Source organism: Ooceraea biroi, chromosome 9 (assembly GCF_003672135.1).
Source record: "Ooceraea biroi isolate clonal line C1 chromosome 9, Obir_v5.4, whole genome shotgun sequence".
In the NCBI taxonomy this organism is placed as follows: Eukaryota; Metazoa; Arthropoda; class Insecta; order Hymenoptera; family Formicidae; genus Ooceraea; species Ooceraea biroi.
In genome coordinates this window covers 3,069,664-3,096,763 of record NC_039514.1, presented here as the reverse complement: position 1 = coordinate 3,096,763, position 27,100 = coordinate 3,069,664, and the positions used below count along the sequence as shown (strand labels likewise).

General features: G+C 34.3%; 1 protein-coding gene, 1 long non-coding RNA gene and 1 pseudogene across 4 annotated transcripts in view; 1 reads left to right on the top strand and 2 right to left on the bottom strand.

Moving 5' to 3' along the window:
* LOC105283221 (tolloid-like protein 2) overlaps positions 1–27,100 on the top strand; it is a 93,934-nt gene that overhangs the window by 57,024 nt on the left and 9,810 nt on the right. For 2 of the 3 annotated variants that reach the window (XM_011345820.3, XM_011345818.3), the window contains 8 exons: positions 17,429–17,659; positions 19,432–19,656; positions 19,731–20,198; positions 20,321–20,443; positions 20,520–20,838; positions 25,026–25,317; positions 25,443–25,656; positions 25,829–26,079. In XM_011345820.3, the coding sequence (XP_011344122.1) occupies positions 17,429–17,659; positions 19,432–19,656; positions 19,731–20,198; positions 20,321–20,443; positions 20,520–20,838; positions 25,026–25,317; positions 25,443–25,656; positions 25,829–26,079 (2,123 nt within the window). The remainder of the gene's footprint in view (positions 1–17,428; positions 17,660–19,431; positions 19,657–19,730; positions 20,199–20,320; positions 20,444–20,519; positions 20,839–25,025; positions 25,318–25,442; positions 25,657–25,828; positions 26,080–27,100) is intronic. The other variant, XM_011345819.3, reaches the window with a different exon arrangement.
* On the bottom strand, positions 7,893–10,212 carry LOC113562675 (annotated as a pseudogene).
* LOC113562677 lies at positions 13,378–14,123 on the bottom strand. The gene is made up of 3 exons (XR_003407038.1): positions 13,876–14,123; positions 13,540–13,767; positions 13,378–13,452 (listed from the first exon to the last, which is right to left on the bottom strand). It is a non-coding gene; the product is annotated as an uncharacterized LOC113562677 (long non-coding RNA).

Sequence of the window (27,100 nt, the reverse complement as noted above, 5' to 3'; positions counted from 1 at the left end):
TAGAATATTCATCGAGTTTATGTATTGCACATTGTGTGTAACGTTACAATGTTTTATATATAATTATATATGGATCTGTATTTGTCTAATATATAATTATATATAAGCCTTGCATCATGTATAAATATACATAAACACAAGTATGATTCAGATGCATTCATATATAATTGTATATGATTCTATATAAACTAGGAATATGTGTTTTCGCTCCGCACCGCTATGTGGTGCACGCGTCGAGTTCTTACTCGACGTTAAGATTTAGCCTGACAGTTATATAATAAAGTTAATATACATCCCTTGGCATATTAATTTTTTTTTGAGAATTTTTACGCTTGTGGCACACAGACTCCTATGGATGTCCACGTAGTTCACGCACGCAAGCACTTTGAAGTTCGAAAACTTCGGACTTCAGATTATACTAAATAATATATTTTACTACTTACATATCTTTAATAATATACAAATATATATATATATATCATATTCATTTATATGTAAGCATATCTATTTATATATGGACAAAAATGATATATAATTTTGTATAACCAGTTTTGTCTGATTATATAAAAAATTTTTTACCGGGATGTTCCTAGAATATTTATTGAATATTCTATAAATATGCATAGTTATTATACAGAATATTCGATAGATTATTCTACTCACATTCAAAAAAGATTTATAATAGTGCCATTCGAATGTCCTACGAACATAAGATAAATATATAAGAATGACTTATGGAATATTCCAAATATTCTTCAAAAATATTCTTAAAACATTCATAGGAATATCTTGTGCTATCTGGGAAGAAGCTTATGCTATAATTTTTGGACTTAAGAAATTTCATCAATTTCTTTATGGTAATACTTTTACGTTGTTGACTGACCATAGACCTTTGGTACAAATATTTTCGCCAAAGAAAGAATTACCTTTATTTAGTGCCTTGCGTATGCAACATTACGCGTTGTTTTTACGAGCTTTTAATTATAAAATAAAATATCGGAGATCTGCAGAGCACGCTAATGCTGACTGTCTTTCGAGACTTCCTTTGCCTAGCGTAGTCGATACTCAGGATGTAATTGATGTATTTTTAATGGATACTGTGATGTTATTTCCTATTGATGCGACAATCGTTAGGAAAGAGACCAAAAAAGATGTAAAGTGTCATGAATTGCTTCAAATATTAAGCGACGAATCGAGATTGCGTACACAGAAATTTTGGAATATTGATATTAATGAATTTTGTGTTGTAAATGGTGTACTAATGCGTGGCCATCGTGTAATTGTACCTACGACGTTGCACAAACAAATGTTACAGGAATTACACATGGGACATTTCGGAATGACGAAAATGAAAAGTTTAGCTAGAAGTTATTTTTGGTGGCCAGAGTTAGATCATGACATTGAAAATCTTGTCAGGAATTGTGCAGAGTGCAATACGTACAAAAATAATCCGAAAAAGTAGTTCATTATTGGGAAGAGGCCACAGAACCTTTTCACAGAGTTCATATTGATTTCGCAGGACCATTTTTGGGTCACATGTTTTTCATTTTAGTTGACGCATTTTCGAAATGGCCCATTGTACACATTGTTAAAAATATGTCAACTGCGAATACGATTTCAGTATTGGAGGAAATTTTTGCGACTTTCGGATATCCGAATTATTTAGTGTCTGATAATGGACGGACGTTCATTGCTACAGAGTTTAAACAATTTTTGGAAAAACGAGGTGTTAAATCAATTTTCACAGCTCCATATCATCCAGCGACAAATGGACAAGCGAAGAGATTCGTTCAGACGCTTAAACAATCCCTCAAACGTATGATAAATTCCGGGAAAAATTTGAAACGGTCTTTACAAGAATTGTTAATGCAATATCGTATAATGCCGCACGCGACGACGGGAAAATCACCGGCGGAATTATTTTTACGACGACAAATTCGAAACCGTTTCCAACTCGTTTTTCCAGACACACGAAAGGATTTACCTTCCTGTTCTATTTCCTTTTTCAAGGAGGGAGAAAAGGTGAGTTGCCGAAATTATATAGGCTCGATAAAATGGAAATTTGGTAAAATTATTCGTCGACTTGGCAAACTCAATTTTGAGATTAAGTTAGATAATGGTCAAATCTGGCGTAGACATGTAAATCAGTTACGTAAAATCGGACAACCAGTTTTAAATGACGAGCAAGGATGACAGTTTGTAGATTATGGACCTGCAGATGAAATCATAGACCAATCATCTCAAAGAAATGAAACTCAAGCTGAAAGAAGCCCGCAACCGTTGCCCAACACACAAATATTTTTAAGAACGGATATGCAGGGACAAGCTCAGGGTATAGAGAGAATGGAAGGAGGAGAATGTCCTCAAATTGTTCCAGCAGTGCGTAGGTCGAATCGCATACGAAAACCACCTGAGCGTTTCGTAGACTTTTTATCTACTTAGTTTTATAAGATTACACGTTTTTAAATTTAAGTTCATTTTGCATTTTGTTTTTCTTTTAGCGGGAGAGGTGTTATAATGTGATATATATTTTATAATTCCCGCGATTTGAGATTGAAGAAGTTCATGGTTTGCAGGGCAACGCGGGCCGACTTTTGTTTTAAGGTGGTATTGGACTGCGAGCTCTCGAGCGTGTGTTCAAGCTACAACCAAATTCATACGCATATATCTAATCGTTATATAGTCAAAAATAATGAAGCAGTTTATTTGTAAGTACCATATGTTCAGTGTTTCACTACAGTAACCCACGATACAACAATTAAAGTAAGAAAGTTTAAACTGGGAAAGTATCCACACTGTATCCACGCATGTACTTTGCAAAACAAAGCAATGTTTACTCTACATCTAATTTTGACTCTTACTTATTAGAATGAACTTTGCTAATATATTGCAGACTTAGAGCCAGCGCACGTACATTGTCGTAGCGTCTTATCATCGGTTGTAAATTGGTGTCCAATCGTGTAGTGTATAATAGTGCGGTTGGTGCGGTGTCCAATCGTTCCGTGTCCAATATTCCGTGTCCAATATTACGTGTCCAATCGTGCGGTGTCCAATCGTTACGTGTCCAAATGGAGGCCACCCGTTTCAGACACTCGTCTATGTTACGCACACTAATGAGGACTCCAATTCAAGGAAAATAGAAGAAAAATAATCTTGAAGTAATCTTGAAGTAATCTTTGAATCTGATGGAGTTAAGAGTGATGTGATGTGATGTGATGCGATGTGATGTTAAACCTTAGTGATAGTTGTCAGAAAAAGGAAAAATGGATATAGAAAAAAATAGTGCGATTTTCCTTTCCCTGTTCAAACTTGAAAACTGAATAAGATAATAGAAACAAACATTTATGACAATTATTTATTCGTAGACAATGAGAAATACAAATAAAATTTCAGAGGTTATGTCTGCAACAAAGAAATAAAATATTAATAAAATGGTTACAAATTAATGATTCAAAGCTATTACAGTTGACCATGGAAAGTATGAGGTACCAAAGAATTTGGCAAGTGGAAAAAAGTTCCAATTTTAGAAAAGAAACCCAGATAGCACAAAGGTGAATAGAAGTTCATAATGAATTCATTTTAAAGAGTACCTACAGAAATAGAGAGATGAATATCTGGAAAATTCTTTAAGAATTGCTCACAATCAAATTCATCTAGAAGTATACATAAGTATTCATTATAAGTTCATGATAATAAATACTTCACGATTCAGTACGCGAATACTCTAAGAATTCGTGAGGAATATCCTAAATGGAGAATTACATGATTTTGAAAACGTGTAGTTGAAATTCGTAGAAGTAATTCTGATTATAATGATACGGCATCCGCGGAGTCGTAGTGAAGTGTTACGTTATATTTACGTGTGTGCATTATTTGTCATATATTGACGAGATATTCGCAACGAGAAACCAAATCCACAGTTATAAATTATGAGTATATATGATTGGACGTAATTAAATATATTTATACAAATTTCTGCTACTTCTAACCTATTTAATCTAACGTTTTACATTATTTGCATTGAAACTTTAGTTTGCAAAAATGAAACGTCGAGTAAAACCATTCAGTGAATCATCAAGATGGCAAAAAAATAGACGTAATTATTATATACAACATTAGTGAAATTATATGTTGTTGTACACGTTTACACGTCACTTTTAATCAGGGTTAATACATTCGTAGTTCTAAAGCTGGCCAAATACAGCCATTCCATTCTTCAGAAGGTGGCTGTAGAAGTACGGATGTTATTAGACCTGATTAAAGGTGATGTGTAAATGTAATCATTGTTTTTAGTGCATATTTTTAAGTTCTTTCTCTATTCTCAAACACTGTTCCTTTTGAATTTATAAAGTATACATCTGTTGATGAGGAGTACTTCGAAATGAATACTCTAAGAAGTTGTCAGGAAGTCCAATTATGGTGCATGTAACTTCCTGATACATTCTTAAAGTATACTCCTATGTATTATTAAGGAATTACAATTAAAAAAAAAGAAAACTTCTGGAATACGTTAGGAATCCATTGTGCTATCTGGGAATGTAAATATTTATTATGTTTCGAAAGAATGGCTACAAAACTTTCGCATGTCCAAACTCAGCTTTTTTGATTTGTGTAACAAACTTAGAAATGAGTTAAAACCAAAATCACAATATTTGAAACCAAGAGAGTCTTTATCTGTTGAGAAACAAGTAGCTGTGGCTTTGTATAAATTAGCTAGGGTAAATATTTTGATAAGGTCAGGCATCACGAATGTCAATGACCTTGACATATATTATAGAGGTCACCTCCCTGTAATCCGCAGAATTTTTTTATTAACTTTTTAATAAACAACGAGCGACGGTCCTTCTGTGGGTTACTCAGGGAGATGACCTCTATAATATATGTCAAGGTCATTGGCTGCATTCAGCAGATTCAACAGTCGGACAACGTTACTAGATTTTCCGCTGAATCTCTCATCTAATTGGCATATATTTTTAGATCTAAAGGAATACACCAATTAGATGCAAGAGCTCACTGAGCGCTCAGTGAATATTGAGTCTGCTGAATACAGCCATTAATGCCTGACCTTATCGAAATATTTACCTTAACTAGTACCGCGAAATATAGAGTTGTTGGCAATATGATGGGTATCCATAAGTCAACAGTAAAACAATATCTGTACAGAGCAGTAAAAGCTAGTAATAAAATTATACTTCAAAATTATATACATATGCCTAATGAAAACGAAGCTAAATTTATAGCTCAAAATTGTGAAGAAAAATGTGGTATTCCAAAAATTATTGGAAGCATTGATGGGACTCACATTGAAATTATTCCACTAAGTGAAGGATGTAGAGCTTTTGTAAACAGAAAGGAATGGCCTTCATATAATGTACTAACTGTGAATATAATGTACTAGTCGATCATAATGGAAGGTACTTTTATTTTTATTTATGTTTCTTTATTTAGTTTTCTTTTCTTACAATTACTTTTATATATTTAGAAATATTATGGTGAAACATCCAGGGAATTATCATGTCAATCATAAAACATATATTTATATATAAAAATAATAAGCAAGATATGAGCTTCTGACATATATTTGAAAATTGCCTATTTTTATAAACATATAACCTTTCTTTCTTGTACTTAAAATTGAGAATTTTATTTTTACATTACAGTCATCAGAATAAATAAATTTTATCATTCCAAATTTTTTCAGAATCACAAATAAAAGGTTTTGAGGATGGTGAATTAAAATGGGACATCCTGTATATTATAATTAAAATGGGACACCCTGTATATTATAATTAAAATGGGACACTCTGTATATTATAATTTATTGAAAGAAAAAGATATGAACTGATAAGGAAGTTACATAAGGAGAAAAGTGTAGTAGTAGAGTAGACGTAGTAATTCATAAATATAAAATAATAAGGTCCTCAATTGAGCCGGGCCTGATAAATAAAAAACGCGAGAAAAAAGAGAAAGAAAAAAACGGGAGAATAATACGCAAAGTTGAGAGAGCAGAACGATTGCTGATAGCGATGAGAGCGCGCGCTGCGGATTCCGTACCTTTCTTATGTGAGATCTGTATTTTCTTGAAATACATTGTTATCCCAGGCAGCACACATTGGTTTCAAAGCCACTTCATAAACGTTTTGACGTAACGTTTCATAACCATTTAATTGAAACGTTTATTTAGGAGAAAAATGTCCACCGAAAAAACGTTAGGAGAAACTATCTTTTTCGGGAAAAAAAAGTTTCAGAAACCATCAGAAAAATATTCATTAATTCTATATATCAGTGCCTCAAAGATAGATAGAGTTAAGTCACATTTTTGTAAAAAAAACTAGATTTTTATATTTTATGAATTACTCTCTAAATTTCGTGTAGTGGAATCTCACTCTTTTGGAATGAGATATCACTTCAAGCAATAATGATAATACTGCCAGTCCAAATGGAGTGAAATTTCACCGTTTGAAAAAGTGAAGTTATGCACTCTTTACTTTAACTGAACCTTCAACTCTGAAAAGAGTGCCATATTCCACTCTAGTCTACCCACGGAGAAATATCAAAACGGCCCAGTACTGAGACCGTGCCGTTTACCATCGTGGCAGTACTGATATTGGTTTCAAAAGAAAAGAAAAAGAAAAGAGTACTGGATCGGTTTTCCGGATGGTTATTTTTAAGGATAACGCAGGCGTATCCCGTTTGCACACGTAACGATTGGACACCGCACGATTGGACACCGCACTATTAGACACTGCACTATTGGACACCAATTTACAACCGATGATAAGACGCTACGACGCTGCGATGCTACCATGCTTACTTTGCGCATATGTGCGATATTTAATAAATTTAGAAAGCATATGCTGAGAGTATATGAAGCGAGGTTCCACGCAAAGCAAAGTTCTACATTGTAACTTCCACGCAGTACTTTTGGTCACCCCGAAGTTTTGTTATTTTTTTATGTGGAAGAGTACTAGGTGACGGGCGAAGCCCGTCTCCTCGTGCTCTGCCACCCAAGCATATACTTTCCCAGTATAAAAAATTAATAATATTAAAGTAAGAAAGTTTAAACTGGGAAAGTATCCACACTGTATCCACGCATGTACTTTGCAAGGCAAAGCATCGTTTACTCTACATCTAATTTTGACTCTTACTTATTAGAATGAACTTTGCTAATATATTGCAGACTTAGAGCCAGCGTACGTACATTGTCGTAGCGTCTTATCATCGGTTGTAAATTGGTGTCCAATCGTGCAGTGTCTAATAGCGCGGTTGGTGCGGTGTCCAATTTTGCGGTGTCCAATCGTGCGGTGTCCAATCGTTCCGTGTCCAATATTACGTGTCCAATCGTGTGGTGTCCAATCATTACGTGTCCAAATGGAGGCCACCCGGAATCACACACACACTTATGTTGATTTGTGTCTCTTGTTCCATAATCGAGTACATTGAAACGATGATGATATAAAAATGATGTAAGAATAATTAATACTTGAAAATTAAGGGGGGAACCTGCTTTAGAACGCTGAAAATAAGATACACTTTACGAATTGTTTTTGGAGAAACTATATAGTGGATCATTATAAAACTTTTATGCATTTATTATTACATGTTTAAAGATAAAACATAATTTTTTTATTTAAATATATCGCCTGTAGAGGGCGTCCTGGAGGAATCTTAGTGTAGTCGCGCCACCGGCATTGCAAATTTGCAAGCATTCTCCTGCCTCCAAATTTCGTCTAAACTGAAAAAATGAAATATTTTCTCGTTATTTATGATTCCCATCGTCGATGAACCAAAGAGATAAGAAAAAAGTTGAAAATTGCCAAAATGGTGGAGCTTAGAACACAAAAGTACGATTTTCAGGCAAATTTTTGAACTTTTTCATGCAAAAACAATTGTTTAACTTAATGCTTTTATGAATATTAAAGGTTCATCGACTATTGTTTATAATTAAGAAGTTAAATACATTGAGACAAGTCATTCGGTTGATTAGTTTTGTTGTAATCGTGCTCGCAAATTCGGAAAAAGTAGTTTTGAGAAAAACACATTTAAAGTTAGAAGTATGAAAAACTTATTTTGTTTGGAAACTTACAGCTAGTCTGCTATTCCAGGTCCATACATTAGACCTTCTGCTTCCTCAAACAATTCGTTGTTTGCCAATTGTTGTTGTCTGCGAAGTGTTCTGGCCTCTTTTGTTGCACTTAGGCTCCGGCGATCCTGCTTCTTCATCCGCTGTGCGTCATAGTTCTCGGCGAAAAATCGACATTGCTGACCGATTTTTATTTACAATTTTACCATCATTTTTAAAATTGCATTATCCTTCATTAAAAACTCCGGCAGCTATGAAAGCAGCGATTTCAATGTTTTTTTTGCCGGAGTTGAGATGCTTAGAAGCGAGACGCCAAACGATAGAGTTGTAACTTTCATTCGAATTTTGTGTGTCCGCCTAAGCATCTCTGTAGCAGGTCGTCGTTTGTAAGATCTTCATAGATTGGCCATAAATGCTTTTGCACATCTGGATGAAGTGGAGGGGAATGGTTGAAATGTGTTTCGTTACCTGCGGCCTTAGCTTTCTACCACTCACACCACTCTCAGTTCCCGTTGGACAATTTTCATGTCTAGGATTTGTATCGGTGGAACATAAATGATACAGCGTCGTCATTATGGCTTTTTTCATTCCGTCAACAGAATCAAAATTTCGCTTTATTGCTAAACCATAATAAATAGTTAATTTTTTAATAAGGCTATCCGTTAACTTTCCCTTTCTACCAAGCTTTTCTTTGTTCTTAATTTTGCGAAGCCGCGTACCCATTCGTTTCTCGACATGCCCAATGCATTCATTTTTAATAACTTGAAAATCGTCGCCATATGGATTTAAATCTACAATAGCCTTGAATGTTTTTGAATCTCCGTCTCCGATGTAGTTACCGTACCTGACATTGAACTTCGTCTCGGATCTCGAAAACATTTCTCGAACGGCGTCTACTTCCATCTTACCAGCAGAACCAACGTGATTTGCGATGCATTCTTCTTTATGTCCTTCGAACCACTCAATGTACTGTTCAGTATCTTGTTTATTTTTCCAAAAAGTGCAAGACTGGTAGTAACTTCCTTTGACGACGAAATCCAACAGTTTCCCACTATAGTAACCTATAAGTGTCGTAACACCATACAGCGAAGTAAAGCCGCGTTTCTTCCACGATTCATCGCTCGATACTTTTAAAGTCGTTGCAGGCCTTTCATTTTTTATATTTTGTTCTTTCTCTTCATTCACTACTTTTTGGCATAAAACATCAAATACTGTATTCGCGACACTGTGAATATGATCCACGATTTTGTCGTATGCACTTATGCTCATGCCTTGGACGATATCCATTAGACCACAGAAACTGTTTATGCCTTCTCTACCGACACCTAGAAGCCTCATGACAAATACAATTCTTCGATTAATTTCGTAACCAGTATTGATGAGAGGTCCTGAGTGGATTTTACGAGAACCACAACGGCACGTAATAACAAGCTGAAAACCAAGTCCACGATTTCCACATTCTTCGAACTTCACATCTCGTTTACACTCTCTACAAATGAGCATTTCAGCAATATTACTAAAAACAGTTAAAAAATCAATAATTCTATAATAATGCATCGGCCTAAAAATGATGTCTTCGTCAGTCGCGGTTTTTAATTTTTTCGCTGAAGTACTTAGTCCGGTGGATTCGTCTTCTTTGTTCGTAAATTGATTTCCACGGAATTTTCTTTTATGTGGTCTTGCTGCTCGACAAGTGCTGTCTCTTTTTCCTTTCGGATACATTTTCTGGTCCGTCTGCACAGGTCGAAGTTTTGAGCAGAACTAGATCTCGTCAACAATACCAACGGTTTGGAGCTATCTCTTTCGAAAACATCTTTACTGTACCACAAATACACTGTCTCCACTACATCTATACTTGCACAAACACACTCAGGCTACCTATATACAAATATCATACTCATACACATTCAGGTAAACAGGTGCATATAAGTTATACAAAGAAACAGGTCTACAGGCGAGACCTGTTCGACGCTCCGAGTAAGCGCAAGTATATGTGCTCGACGCCCAGATGCTCCGGGGCCTATATCTCAAAAACTACTACGAATTTCGATCTAAACCTTTAGGATTATATTTTTCACATGTATTACTATCGATTAAAGTCAAATAAAAATATTGAATTTCTGACCCGATAAAGCAGGTTCCCCCCTTAAGTAGAAAGTACTATTTTTTTCTATATTAATTATATAATTTCGAATCAATTTAATAAAACATTTTTCGTTTCTGTGGAAACGTGAAAAATACGTTTTTAAAATTTAGGTCTAAAAACGGTTTCTATTTAAACCGTTTCTTAAATGGTACTTTATGTTTCTTAGAAATTAGATACGTCTAACAAGGGAGGTATCCCGGATGTGAACTTTGTATAGAGAAACTGTTTATATTTTTGAAAAGCACACACCCAGAGGGTCACAACAGTAGATGATATTCACTCTCGAAATGTAACCTTGGTCAGATATGGGGCCTTTTGAAAAATAATGGAATTTTTTGTATTTGCGACTTGTTCTAATATTGTAAAGCAATAACAAGGAGGCTGCCCGATGTTCTACGTAATGTAAGTCTTCCCGTCTCCAGTCGCGTTGGCAAAACCAATCCAAGTAATAAAGCCAAGGATAACTGGATATTTCAGGATTAAATGTGCGAATCCATATATGCGGAACTAACTCCCGCCGCGTCTTACGAGACAATAAGAGGCATGGGCATGGTCTGAAAGGGAAGTTCTTTGAGGCGCTAAACCATGGCGAATTCTAGCAGTACCTGTGGCTCGCGTTCCAGGCGCGCTGGTTCATCAGGGATGAGTCGACCCGATGTGACATGCGAAGGTTCTAACACCGATGCTTTAAGCAGCAATTTTCTTTCACCTTCTGCTGTTTTCTTCCACTTGTCAAAATTAGTACAGGAGAAATACGGCGACTTGACGTCAGAAAATATTTCGGACAAAGAAGAAGCTGCTGCAAAAAAGTTATTTAAGATCTTTAATACATTCATGTCCACTTCAAATGTTGAAACATTTGATCTGCAACTTGAAGTAGAAGACCAAGTCCTTGATGATTCCATGGATTTGGACTTTATACCTGAATCTTCAGGTCAATCTTCTGATCATTCCAACATCTCACAAGTATCAGTTGATCAGATGAGAAAAGCTATTAATGCTTATGACGGTGCCCCACGAGGTAAGAAATTTAAAGCAGCTCAAAGAGCGTGCACAATACTCCGCCATAAGTCGGAAAATGCTCGATGGAGACCTCTGATAGACAAGGGTGGTTGAGAGTTTGACAAATATAACGATGTCAAGAAATTCTTACATCTAATGTTCACTGAAGCAAGAGGAAAAGGACTTTCCATTCACGGAAGTGATTTGCACAAGTGGGCAAGTATGAAATCACGTGAAATTGGATTGTTTAACTTTAGAGCATCATCCTTTTTTTAATAATTTCAAGAAACAGTACAAAATTTCATCTCGAAAGATGACAAAGTACATTACACTTCGAGAAATCCGAAATGAGTCTCTGGACGAAACGATCAGTGAGTTTGTTAACAAAGGAAAGGAGAGAGCACGGAATTACAACCGTGATAACATCTTCAACACTGATCAAAGTGGTTTCAATTATGAAATGGTATCGACGCGTACTCTTTCATTTAGTGGAGAAAAATCAACTGAATCTGTTATAACATCCGCTAATAAAATAACACATTCGTATTCAATCCAAATAACTATTAGCGCGTCAGGTCGAATTGTTGGCCCTATGCCTACAAGAGATTGATGGCATGTTTGGGCCGAAAGTGCTTGAACGGTTGCCAGAACATGACAATGTTCGTGTTGTCTGTTCTTCTTCAAGTAAACTGACAAGAAACATATTTAAGCAATGGTGTGAAGTCCTTTTACCTGAAGTAACTCAACAGACTCTTCTCTTTAAATATTCTTGGACAGAACAGAGTGATGAGACCATCTTTAAGGATGTTTTTGGAGAAAATCTTGGAATCCTAACGATTCCACCAAAGACGACTGGCAAAATACAGCCACTTGATGTATTTTTCTTCAGTCAATGGAAGAAATTCTATAGGCGTGCATCAGATCATGTCAGGCTTTATAATGTTAACGTTAATTTAACGGTGCGTAATAACATCATAAAAATGCATAGTTTGATTCACAACCAGATTTCTGCCCTAAGATTTTCTTCAATGATTCGATATGCCTGGCAAAAATCTGGTTATTTTAATGAAGAGCCAGAACAGTTTGAGTCAGTCACTGAAGTCTGTTTCAAATTTCATTTAAACTGTTTGCTGTGTACCCACACAGCACACTTTATCTGAGAGATATCCCATAGATATCATTTTGGGATATCGCAATAGCCATAAGATATCCCAAGATGATCTCAGTTATCCGTGGGATGTACAAAATATGCACAAGTGTTCGCCTAAAATCCGCCTAGGGGATATCTTACAGATATCGCAGACAACATCCAAAGGATGTCCGAGTGATGTTATGAGATATCCCATACAGCATAAAAGTCCGAGAGACATCGGAGGGATGTCTTAAGGACATTTTATATCCTATGGACATCCCTTCGACGTCCTTCAGACTTTTGTTTTGCTGTATGAGATGTAGCATTCAATATTGTATGATTGTATAGATATTCCACATAGCACAGAGTTCAAAAAGAATTCACTTGTATGTCACAAATGCTAAGTTCATTTTGAGAAGCAAAAAGAATAGAAAAAATGTTATGGAGCGTAAAAGAATTCTTTTTGCATCTGAAAATGAACTCACAATTTGTGACATACAAGTGAATTTTTTTAACTCTCTGTGCTATCTGGGATATCTACGATATTGAATGCTACATAATAATACATTTCAGACATTTCATAAAATAAAGAAGGGGATGATGATATATGAAAGAAGTTTACACTGCAGAATAAATGTTTATTTATATAATCAGTCTTCCAATGTAAAAATCGGCTGTAGAAGTATATATTAATCTTATATAATAGTAACAAATCTCTTTAAAAAAACATAACGTTTACAATAACATAACTTTTCATTTATAAAAGGAAACTTTATAAACTTTATAAACATAACTCTTAACAGTACCTCTTAAAATTATCACAAATTTCTAAGTGTTAAAAGTAAATAAAAATTTCTTGTAAGTTCTTGCAGCACAAAGAAAAAGCTTTAAACACATACCTCCGATATGACACGAAACATAAACATAATACGAAAAGTAATAAAAGTAATATTGTTTATAGTCTTGCTGCTTCCTCATTGTCATTGTTCGAATGTCTTATGTATCTTTCTTTGACATGTTTTAGTCAGTCTATAATACACTTTTTTATTCCCAGTAGTGTTGCATCATTATGCAACTATATTATAATTGCTGAAAAATAAAATAATATCATTGTTTTATACTTTACTGAAAAAAACTGGATGATGTATATCTTTTTCAATTATATGTTAAACTTACACTCTACAATTTTGCGAAATGGTGATAATAATTGTTGCAGTTTAGAAGATGGTAGTGTTATAATTGTTCAACAAATAGTACGACATGTGCAGTTGAATGATTTTGTGATAATAGGAAAGAAGTTTGTACGAAAAACATATTTTTACAATACTCCTTGCACATCTAGTTTATTAGACACGTATGTCGTTTCGGAATCAGCGTTATCGCAAACTAGGATGTGGCTATTGTCTAAAGTAAAACGAAAATTTTTTAAAATACCATGTGGAAATGATAAATACGTTATCATATCATTACTGCACAATGAAAATGATTAATTAATGATTGATTAAAGCTCACCTGTGACCTAACCTCACTGCGAATTGTATAATATTGTTATCATTCAATTATTCACTTCACTTATTTTGCTTTCTCTCTCTCTCTCTCTCATACACACGCACGCGCGCGCACACACACACACACACACACACCACGTACGCACATCACATACTTATTCACTCTTACTCATTTAAATAATTCACTCCCGTACTCGATCACTACCTCGCTGACTGTCAATCCCTCGTTCGCTCACTCAATCTATAACCTACAAAAGTCTAGATATATCGCTAGCGCTCTCTCGCGGCAGAAAGTGCAACTACAACAATCGACGTTGACGACGACGTTTCTTTGGACTTTGCGTCGCAATATCTCCGCTCGTAAGGCACATAGCGCAAAAATAAGACCATTTTTCTTATGCAAATCATACCCAAGCTATCGATTGAGTCTACTTAGAACTTGATCAATTCATCCATTATTGAGATCTGATAATTTCGGGTATTCGCAGCTCACCGACTTGCGTAAATTCACGGTGCGGTCTCGCGCTACGCGTTTACTTGATATCTATGATATTCTCAACTTTCTTTTAATTTTTTAGTTGTAGTACTCTCTAAGTGCAAATTTTCTCCATGTGCGTATCCTTTCTAGTAAATAAAAGATTACTCCTTAGGTCACAGTATATAATACATCTTTCACAGGTGAAGGATTAAATAATTAATATTATACAATATTTTCGAAAAAATTTCGAATAATTTTTTATTTTTAAAGTTAATTCCTTTATATATAATATATAATTCATTGCAAAATGATATCCGAGAGACATCGAAGGGATGTCTAAAGGACATTTTATATCCTGTGGACATCCCTACGACGTCCTTCAGACTTTTGTGCGTGATGATATCCTGACATGCGGATGTCCTGCAAATATCCTGTCGATATCATGCGATACGAAGATTTCAGTAGGATATCGTAAGGATATCCTTTTGGGATATCCTAGATGCTACTTACTTGGATATCTCTGGGATTGTGTTAGTAAATCTGCGACAGTTTGGGATATCCTCAGGATAAAGTGTGCTGTGTGGGTAATAACGCAGGTTTTGTTAACTGTAGCTGGTGCAATTCTGTTCTGTGCTTTCGCCATTTTTTTGATGAAATGCACACACATAATTTGTAGCCAGTTTCTATCCAGCCAGCGTCTAGAGGCTTCAACCCCCTAAGCGGCCCCCGTGGTTGCGCCTGCGGGTTCTAGATATTGTTATCATTTTATTATCACTGAATTATTACCTTGTTATTGCTTTACAATATTAGAACAAGTCGCAAATGCAAAAAATTCCATTATTTTTCAAAACTTTGAGGCCCCATATCTGACCAAGGTCACATTTCGAGAGTGAATGTCATATACCGTTGTGACTCTCTGGGTGTGTGCTTTTTAAAAATATAAGCAGTTTCGCTATACAAAGTTCACATTCGGGATACCTCCCTTGTAAGAAACATATATTAGGCTAACATGTGCTGCCTGCGATTATCACAGTTTTTATCAAAAGCGGGATATTCGGATCGAAGATCGCATGCCTAATTGTGAAGGGTGCCACGTGATTGTTGTACAGTGACTTGTGCCCGGAAAATGGCGGCACCAATACGGAACCCTACTCACCGAGCGAATTGCAGCGATAAATAGACTGAAATGCGATGAATAGGCTGAAATAAATAAACAGGTCATAAATGCACACATTCACGAATTCACGTATTCATTGCCGCCTTTGATTATGTAGTCAAAGATTGACGCCATTTTCTGGGCATATCTCCAGGATGGCCAGTCTCTTATAAAGGGTCTCTAATCTCTCGCATTTTCATTATCTTTTAAGGGGATCCTGGAGTCGTCTGTATTACCGACGAAATTGGTCATTTTTCCATGAACTATATTTTTTATTGGTCATACAAAATGAAAAATCCTTTTCTACGAATAAAGTAGAAACAGTAACGCAGTAGTGGCCAATCGACTTAATGTCAAAAACGGAAAAAAGTTCGAAAATTACAGTTTTGTTATCGGCTTCTAACCTCACCTCGTACAATAATTTGCTTAATGTAAAAATTATGCACTTTGTACATACAAAATATGAATGACCCCGACTCGAGATAGAATAAAGGATTATTAGGGCGCTTTTAAAAATAAGTTTTCACGCGTAGTAAAAAAGATACGTTTCTGCAAAACTTTTGGTGTGATTTGCGTGAAAGAGTAAAACAGCACAAGAATAGGTTCTTGATATCGTGCAAAAGAATTTCTTTCATCGTACAAAAAGATTTTTCATTCTGTGCAATCAGTGAAAAGATTTATTTAAAAAACTCATTTTGTTCCATCGGTAACACAGACGCCGCGACGGAGTTCACTGGCCACTCCAGGATCCCCTTAAGGGGTTATATAGAATGAACCCCTTAAGGGGATCCTAAAGTGGCTAATGAACTCCTTCGTATTACCGACGGAATAAATGAGGTTTTTAAATATTATAAATCTTTTCATTGATAGCGCAGAATGAAAATTCCTTTTGCACGATGAAAGAAATCCTTTTCACGATATCAAGGGACTAATCTTGTTACTCTTGGTCACGATTTCTCATATGAAATTTGGCATGAATTTATAGCTTTTTTATTACGCTTCTAAATTCACTTCAAAAAGCATCATCGTATTCGTTTATTGTGTCCCTAGCGTGGACAACAGCCATTTCGTATATACAAAGTGCCACATTTTTATATAAAGCACATTATTGAAGTAGAAAATTGTAATTGTCGAACTTTTTTCCGTTTCGAACAGAAAATCTTGTTGTCCACGGTTCATTATTGTGTGTACTTTAATCGTGAAAAAGGATTTTTCAATCTGTGCAAACAATAAAAAGAATTCTTTAGAAAAAATCACTTATTCCGTCGGTAATACAGACTACTCCAGGATCCCCTTAATACTACTTATGTGTCGCTTTTCTCTTTATGTAACGTCTGTATCAGTCAATATCTTTTTCTTTCAATAATTAAAATTTATTGCTATCTTAATAACCCAGCAAACACAAAGTAACAGTAATATACATATGTTAGTTATAATTTCCCACTCATTAATATAAATACAACATAACATACGTGTTATGTAACAATTACTTTGTTGAGTGGGAAATTATAACTAACTAACATGTATATTACTGTTACTTTGTGTTTGCTGGGAATACATTATAATAATAAAGTTATAAACAAATAATGTTTCGCGAACGGCTAATCGCAGTAATTAAGCCAGAAATATAATCAAAACCACTCAATGTTTTAAATATTATTAGTAACAATGCTTAAATACCTAGCACCTGATGGCCTAGTTAATCGAAATATGTGCTTCGCAAATCCTTTTAATATCTCAATAATTATCGCGAAAATTACAAAACATGGTAAAGGGCTTTTATATTCAGTTTAGTAAACTCTACTCGCTCACGAGCGAAGGTTATTTTTGTTAGATATTCTGTACATGTAATATTTATTTATTTTTAAAATTTATTCTAACAAGATTTTTTCTAGAATTTGAGGAAAATTCTGTTTTTTACAGGTCAGGAGTATAATTTTAATAAATTGACAGAAGAGGAAGTGAATTCACTCGGTTTGCCTTATGACTACGATTCCATTATGCATTATGCAAAAAATACTTTTTCAAAAGGCACATATCTGGACACGATTTTGCCTATGGAAATTCATGGGAAGAAAAGACCTGAAATTGGACAAAGGATTAGATTAAGCGAAGGCGATATCGCTCAAACAAATCTTTTATATAAATGTCATAGTAAGAATATTAATTCTTAATCTTCTTTTATATTGGAATTAAAGAACTTGTCCTTACTGCAAAGTTTATTTAAACCAAACTAAAGAATTGTTGCATTTAAAAAAAGTATTATTTTAAACTACCGAATAAGGGATCCCCTCATATGACCTTGACCTTGACGTATATTATACAGGACACCTCTCTGAATAACCCGCAGAAGGTTTTAGCCATTATTCGTTGTTTATTATTGGCCGCATTCAGCAGACTCAACAGTTGGGCAACGTTACTAGATTTTCCGCTGACACCCGATGTTGATTTGTTGGTTCTAAAGGTTAGAACCAATTATGTTCGATTGCTACTAAGTTGAGTCTTCTGAATGCGACCATTAAAAAATTATTAACAAAAGAAGTTTAATGATTTCGCACGAATTTTCAGCTATTCACGCTAAGCAAACACTTGACATATATTTAAAAAGTCAACCCTCTGAGTAACTCGCAGAAGGTTTTACCGTCACTCGTTTTTTATTAAAAAGTTATTAACAACAAATGTTTAATGATTTTGCACGAATTTTCAGTCACAAATTTTCTTTTCCATTCAAAAGGAAGCGTTATGAGTTAAGTTAGATTAAGTTAGAGTTTTGTGGGAAAGGGTGCAAGGATAAGAGCGGAGCTCCTCCACCGCCCACACTTTTACTGGTCATATCTATAGGTCTCATAGATTGCAGATCTATGTAAGAAATAATTTTCATTATTGTTGTCCTTCCTTGAGTACTATGTGTATCCTTCTACATCTCTCAGTTGCAATGTAGAAACGAAATTATGGCTGCGTTGTATCCTATTGAATAGAATATGATTAATAAATATAACTACTATTTTATAATTTCACTTTGTAAAATAAATACAAGGTGTTTCAGTGACCGCATATCACCCGTTAATGACATATAGCGGACTTAATTGAACAACAGTCCTGTACCATTTTGAGATTTGCACAATATTAACGGAGATATTCACTATTAAAGTTAACAAATGAGAGCGCATCTCGAGCGGAAAGACTGTGAAGGCGTGCGTAAAGTAGAATGCGTGTCGTATAGGCATAGGAACTGTGAGTATGGACGCGGAGTATAGCGCAGTGGGACGGGATGATAAACGAGCAGAAACGGCATGTGACGCTAATATCCTGCGCTAAGCGATAATTGATTCGCATTCTTCTTTTTCCGAAATAGTATTATTTCGTGAAAAATAATATATATCAAAGTCAAGTTCTTGCTTTACGGACAGCTGAAAATTCATGCAAAATCATTAAACTTCTTCTGTTAATAATTTTTTAATAAACAACGAACGACGGCCATTTGAACATTACTCAGAACAATGTTCTTGACAACATATGTGAATGACAAGGTTGTAGGAGGGGGTCTCCTATTCGATAGTTTTACCAAAATTATTTTCAGGCATTGCAAGTCCAATCTAATTTTTTATTCAATTTAATTTAATTTCATTTAATATTTGCTAATTAATACCATCGCAAATTTCTTGATTAATAATGTATAGAATATATGTATCAAGTAAAAAATGTAAAGTATAAAATATAAAATAAATAAGCTAAATAAAATATTAAAATCTTTTTATTGATTTAAAAAATCTAAAACATATGTTTTTGAGACTTCTTTGACATTTGTCTTTATTCTTTTTGAATACGTTTATTATATATTTATATATAATTAAATAAATATACATAATTAATATATTTATTTATCTGATTAAATTGATTTATGATGATACATGATGATTTTGTAGAATGCGGTAGAACTTTTCAAGAGAATAGTGGTAATTTCGGATCACCGAATTATCCAAACAATTCTCCACCTATAGATGGAGAGCGATGTGAATGGAGGATTACAGCAACTCATGGTGAACGAATCGTTTTGAATATCACATTCCTTGATATCTTCAAAAGTGATTATTGCCGCAGCGATTATCTTGAGATTCGAGACGGATACTGGTATAAGAGTCACGTATTAGGTAAGCATTTCTCACAAAGAACTTAATATAATACAATAATTCTATAATCTATTTACGCTCTTCATTCATTTTAGGTCGATTTTGTGGTAGCGGCAAGATACATGAGCCAATAGTATCGAGCGGAAGTCGTATGTTGGTGACATACATAACGTCTAGTAGACAAAGTGGCCATCGTGGTTTCACAGCTAATTATGAGGCTGTTTGCGGCGGTGATGTTGAATTAGATAGCATAGGTCATTTAGAGTCACCGAACTATCCAGAAGAATATCAATCCAGTAAAGAGTGCGTGTGGAGGCTGTCTGTACCTCAAGATTATCAAGTGGCCTTGAAGTTCGAATCTTTTGAAATCGAGAATCATGATAATTGTGTATATGATTATGTCGAAGTGCGTGACGGACATAATGACGATTCCCCTTTAATTGGCGTTTATTGCGGATATAAAATACCGCCAGATATCAAGTCAACGGGAAATAGATTGCTCGTTAAATTTGTTAGTGATGCTTCTGTACAAAAAGCTGGTTTCTCAGCAACTTTTATGAAAGGTATGTAATATAACAAAATCAACAATATCTGTTTTGTAACTCGTTGCGAATAGTGCCTATTGCAATCATTATATAATATAAAAATATAAGAATAAGTACATAATGCTGATATGATATTTAAGAATTCGACGAATGCGTATTAACGGATCACGGTTGCGAGCATGACTGTATCAATACACTCGGTGGTTACGAATGTTCTTGTAAAATTGGTTACGAGTTACACTCCGATGGCAAACATTGTGAAGGTAAAAAAACAATTCTTTCAGAGCTGGAAAAATCTAATATAACTACTTCAGCAGTAATAAAGTTTTATTTTAACAGATGCTTGCGGTGGAGTTTTTGATGATAGTAACGGTACCATTACGAGTCCATCTTTTCCTGAAACATACCCAGGAAATAAAAATTGTATCTGGGAAATTGTTGCACCACCTCAATATCGCATCACTCTAAATTTTACACATTTTGATCTCGAAGGTAATAATATATACCAGGAACAATGCGAATACGATTCCGTAGAAGTGGCGAGCAAACTTGGTGATGATGTTCTGAGAAAACATGGGATATTTTGTGGTGCGCGATTACCACCACTGATAACATCTGAAGGCAATATCATGAGAATCATCTTTACATCAGACAACAGGTTTGATTTCATGCCTTGTATCTATCTACTTTTCTCTTATCTATTTACTTATTTAATTCATAAAAATGATATAAAAGTTTGCAACCGTACTAGCCCATGGCCCGCCGCGGTCGTGAGGAGTTACGGGCAATTAATGTTTATTAGATATGGTTTCGAAACCGATTTGTGAGCGATAATAACGGTACTGATAGTTACTAAAAGAAAAATGAGTGCGATTAGCGCACCATACGAAATTACACAAAGATGTCTCGAAAACGATAGCTCGGCTGCTCCGCGAGAGCGGAACGGAATTCGGTGAGGGTTCGGCTGAAGAAAAGGACAGTCGCAGCAGAGAGAAAAGATACTAAGACATAAGAATAACAAGTAAATATATTCAACAAGTATTGACTACACTGATAGTTCTCTTGGTTACGATAATTAACACGTCTAACAAATTCTTGATCGTCCAACGCTACTGCATGGACTCGGTACGCGCAGTAGATGTATTCTTCAATACGAGCAAAGATCATTACGAAAAGACGTAATACACGTCAACACGAACACAGAAAACTTGATATACGATAACTCAACATACGTGACAAGAGCAACGGAGACTATGAGCTATTACACGCGAAGTCTCATGGAGAACGATTGCACATCGAATCTCGCGAAGTCTCGCTGTACTGTACAATCCCGTACTCTGTGCTGAAACTTACACGACCCGATCTTTACCTGTAACTCACTGAAAAATGATCCAATTGCAAAAAACAAAAAACCATTGTATTCGTTTCATTGTCAGCTACAACTTCTATTTTGAGAACAAAAATAGACTTCCATTTAAAACATTGCCGCCATGATAAAATTTCTAAAGTGGCGCCATCTACAATTAGATTAATAATATCATCATCTTGCCCCCTAGAAGCCATAAAACTTTTGTCCGAAACATTTGTTTCTACAATCAAAAATAAGAAAGTTATTGGGGTGGGTAACTTAAAATGACTCACCCTATAAGAGTCCATATCCATAGAAAAACATATACATATACATATAATGTGTTAAATTGACTACATACACACATAATATGTTAAATTAAAAAATATTTACGATGTAAAAGAATGTGAAACTTCTGAATATATATATACAGGGTGAGTCTTAATGACTGTCGCGTTCTTTTACCACGAGAGATGGATTACCGACTGCAACTCTGCTTAACTGGCCGGCACATAGATGGCAGCTGCGTGGATCGACCGTGATGTACAGGCAAGTTAAAACTATATTCAGATATCGCACGGAAAAAAATAATTTAGATTCGCATAGTATATTTTATGCTATTTTAAGTAAATTTTGTCAGATATATGAATAGCAATACCATTTGTTAAGAATACTAATATTATTGAAAAATAATTTCGTTAAATTAGCAAATTGTTTACTATAAAACTATAAAATGAACTATAAAAATAAAATGATTTCTGTTCTACGTTCTGCTGTAATGTTGAATAATTGTAATAAGTTATAATATAATTATATTATAATAGAGAAATTTTGTCCTTATCAAATCATTAAATATGTAGCATTAGTAACAACAGCAGTTTCACTGCAACAGTAAAATTAGTTTTTTTCGTGCGTATTATTGAAACTATACATAAAATAAATAATATAAGATCTGGCATCACTGCATATATTAACATAAAATTTAACATAAAAATAAAAAATGTTTGCATGCCGTTATAAATTTACGGTGGACTTCCACACCACCCTTGAGGTTCCACTAATGGTGCGTTAGGTTTTTTTAAAATAGACCTTCGCCTGGAACCATATTGTACCACACACACACGCGCGCGCGCGCGCGCGCGCACGCACGCACGCACGCACGCACGCACACGCACACACATTTTTCCTGACGAAAATAAAAATCGGAGAATAAGTCTAATGTAAAGAAAGAATGATAGAAGTATGTCACATATTAAACATACATACAGTGGGTGGAGAAAGTATTCGTACACTAAGAAATTTTAGAGAAAATATTGTTATCTTATTGTTTTGAAGTATAAAATATTATAATATAAGTTGTGTTTCTGAAATATTATTAAGAAAGAGATTTTATAATATAAAATAATGATTTCTCTATTACTTATTATTACATAGAAATACATTATTTTCTGTAAAATTTCTTAGTGTACGAATACTTTTTCCACCCACTGTATGTATGTTTAACATGTGACATACTTCTATTATTCTTTCTTTACATTAGACTTATTCTCCGATTTTTATTTTCGTCAGGAAAAATGTGTGTGCGTGTGCGTGCGTGCGTGCGTGCGTGCGTGCGCGCGCGCGCGCGCGCGTGTGTGTGTGTGGTACAATATGGTTCCAGGCGAAGGTCTATTTTAAAAAAACCTAACGCACCATTAGTGGAACCTCAAGGGTGGTGTGGAAGTCCACCGTAAATTTATAACGGCATGCAAACATTTTTTATTTTTATGTTAAATTTTATGTTAATATATGCAGTGATGCCAGATCTTATATTATTTATTTTATGTATAGTTTCAATAATACGCACGAAAAAAACTAATTTTACTGTTGCAGTGAAACTGCTGTTGTTACTAATGCTACATATTTAATGATTTGATAAGGACAAAATTTCTCTATTATAATATAATTATATTATAACTTATTACAATTATTCAACATTACAGCAGAACGTAGAACAGAAATCATTTTATTTTTATAGTTCATTTTATAGTTTTATAGTAAACAATTTGCTAATTTAACGAAATTATTTTTCAATAATATTAGTATTCTTAACAAATGGTATTGCTATTCATATATCTGACAAAATTTACTTAAAATAGCATAAAATATACTATGCGAATCTAAATTATTTTTTTCCGTGCGATATCTGAATATAGTTTTAACTTGCCTGTACATCACGGTCGATCCACGCAGCTGCCATCTATGTGCCGGCCAGTTAAGCAGAGTTGCAGTCGGTAATCCATCTCTCGTGGTAAAAGAATGCGACAGTCATTAAGCTCACCCTGTATATATATATATATATACACACTCAGACAGCACAAGGATGTCCTAAGGACATCCAAAGAACATCCAGGACGTACATGTGTGATATCCTGAGGATATCCCATTTTAATCCTCGGATCTCCTCTGGATGTCCCGAGGAAGAGGAAATGATAGCCGTATATGATCCTCTGGAATATCGAGGGAAATCCTATGAAATATCCTAAGGATTTCTATAGGATATGTTTGGGATATTATTCGTACGTTTCAAGGACGAAACCCATACAGCACAGAAGCTCCAGGGAACGTCGCAGGGACGTCCACAGGATATATGTCCTAATTGATTTCTGTGCTGTATGGGTATTTATCAATTCTATATATCAGTGCCTCAAAGACAGACAGAGTTAAGTCACATTTTTGTAAAAAAATAGATTTTTATATTTTATGAATTACTCTCTAAATTTCGTGTAGTGGAATCTCACTCTTTTGGAATGAGATATCACTTCAAGCAATAATGATTTCAAAAGAAAAGAACAAGAAAAGAGTACCGAATCGGTTTTCCGGATGGTTATTTATAAGGTGATAACGCAAATGGTTCTTGCGAGAACGTCACACCTGGCCTGGCTATCTATCGGTCGCTTGGTGAATTAGAGGCGGGAATCTCAGGATATCCTGGATGTGTTTAGGATAATTTTAGGACGTTATAAGCTATCTGATATAATATAGACAGGCCATATATTTTACAAACATCTTGTGGTTATCCAGTGGATATTTATGGGATATTTATATTTTATTATAATATTCAAAATTTCTAATTATGTTAAATATTCTACATAATTGAAAATAATTATAAATGCATACTAAATTTTCATAAAACAAATTTAGAATCATATCTTAAAATATCTTCGAAATATCCTGAATCGTCCTGGACATATTCAGGATGATCCTGAGGACATTTTGTGCTGTCTGGGTATATATATATTGTATGAAATGTTTATAATATATTACGAAGCTATGATATACTTTTCCACAAAAATTTTAATATCAAATTTAATATCTTAAATTTAATTTTTAATATCAATTTTTAATATCAAATATTTTATAAATCGGAATATCAGGATATTGTCGTTTATATTATACATAATATTAATCGGAATATCAGGATATTGTCGTTTACATTATCTTTTTTTATTTAATAGTGTTCAAAAATCAGGTTTTGCTACCATATTTTTCACGGATATGGATGAGTGTGCTAATAACAATGGAGGATGTCAGCATGAATGCAAAAATACGATAGGTTCTTATCAATGTTCTTGTCATAATGGTTTTACACTTCATGAAAATGGCCATGATTGTAAAGAAGGTGGTTGCAAATATGAAATCATTGCACCTACGGGAACTATTACTTCACCGAACTACCCGGACTATTATCCTGGCCGTAAAGATTGTGTTTGGCATTTTACTACAAAACCGGGTCATCGAATAAAATTGGTTTGTGTTTTTATTTTTAGATAAAGTTTGCAAATTATTTTACCATATGCTTTGATAATACTTTGCTAAAGCAACATATGTGGAAAGCGATTTTAATACAAAAAAGATTTAAAATCATCATTTAGGTTTTTAAAGTCTTTGAGATGGAGCCACATCAGGAATGTGCATATGATCATATTGCTATTTACGATGGCGATTCGCCAGATAGCATTATTTTAGGTAGATTTTGTGGTACCAAGGAACCACATCCAATTCTTGCAACGAGCAATCAAATGTATATGGTTTTTAAAAGCGATGCTTCTGTGCAAAGAAAAGGATTTCTGGCAACTCATAGTACAGGTAAACTATTTGATAACGACAGGTAGTAAACTTAACATAAAATTTTAATTCCGAAATATCAAGAAATGTTTAAAAGCTAAGTTGAAGTTGAAGTGTAAGTATAGGATTTCTAAGTTTACCCGCATAATCATGATATATATTGTGTAACTGCATGTTTTAATTTGTATTACAGCTTGTGGTGGTCATCTTATGGCAACGGATAAGGTGAAACATTTATATTCTCATGCTAGATATGGTTATCATCATTATGACCATAGAACCGATTGTGACTGGGTAATAGAAGCGCCGCTTGGCAAAAATGTTCATCTGTCTTTTCTTTCATTTCAACTCGAATATGAAACTGAATGTGGATATGATTTCGTTGAAGTCTTTTCCGGTTTAGATGCATCTAGTCCACCATATGGCCGATTTTGTGGTAATTCCGTAAGTATATTTAGTTACGAGAGCATATAGGAAAGTGTCCCTTCAATTATGAACACCTTTAGATATGTTTATAAAACATAACGCAAAATAAAAGACAGATATGTTTTAACTGCACAATTCTATATTAAACAATTAAAACAACGCTTACAAAAAAATCAATTTTTTTCTAAACTAATATTTTCTAAAATATACCTCCAATTTAGCCTAAATTTTCAAAATTTTTAGTAGACATATGCAAAATCAATAATAAAATATCACTACTTTATTTACAGTTTACTTTACAGTTATTTTAAGAATAACAATAATTAATAAATTGTAATAGTTAGAACAGAAACAAAAAACAAAAAATTTGATGTATGCTCGAGAGTGCAATAGTTAGAAACAAAAAACTAAAAATTTGGTATATGCTCGAGAATTCCCAATTACAATGGAGATTCTATTGAGTAACTTGTCAATTTTTTGCCGAAATAAGTAGATATGCATATACACTACTCACAAAAATTAGAGAAACACCAAACTTTTCTTAAAAAATAGGCAAACTTCAAGCAGCTGTAACTTTGTTAAAAATGAACGAAATTTAAATTTAAAAAAAGGATTTTAAAGCTTGAAACTTCTACTTTCGAACAGTTGCCATGAGTTTAAATTTCTGTGACGTTTGGTAATTTTTACATACAAAAAACTGCGAACTGGACAAAATAAGAAATTTTCTTTTCACTTTGAAGGTCTGTCACGTATCAAAAACAAAATCTGCGAAAATTCTCGACATTTTATTGTAAAAGATTGAAGTTTTCCCTACAAAACGCTTTTTTAAAATTTTTCTACGAGTTTTTGTTACTGAGTTATCGCCGATTAAATAAAAATTGGCATTGTTTACTTTGATTGCTCATAACTCCGGTAAAAATCATCGCACAGCAATTTAAAAAACGGATTCTTAAAGCTGAAACTTTGCTCTATTGAACGGTATACTTGCCCAAATTTTTTCGAAAACATGTAACCATGCTGAAAATGGATGAATATAACG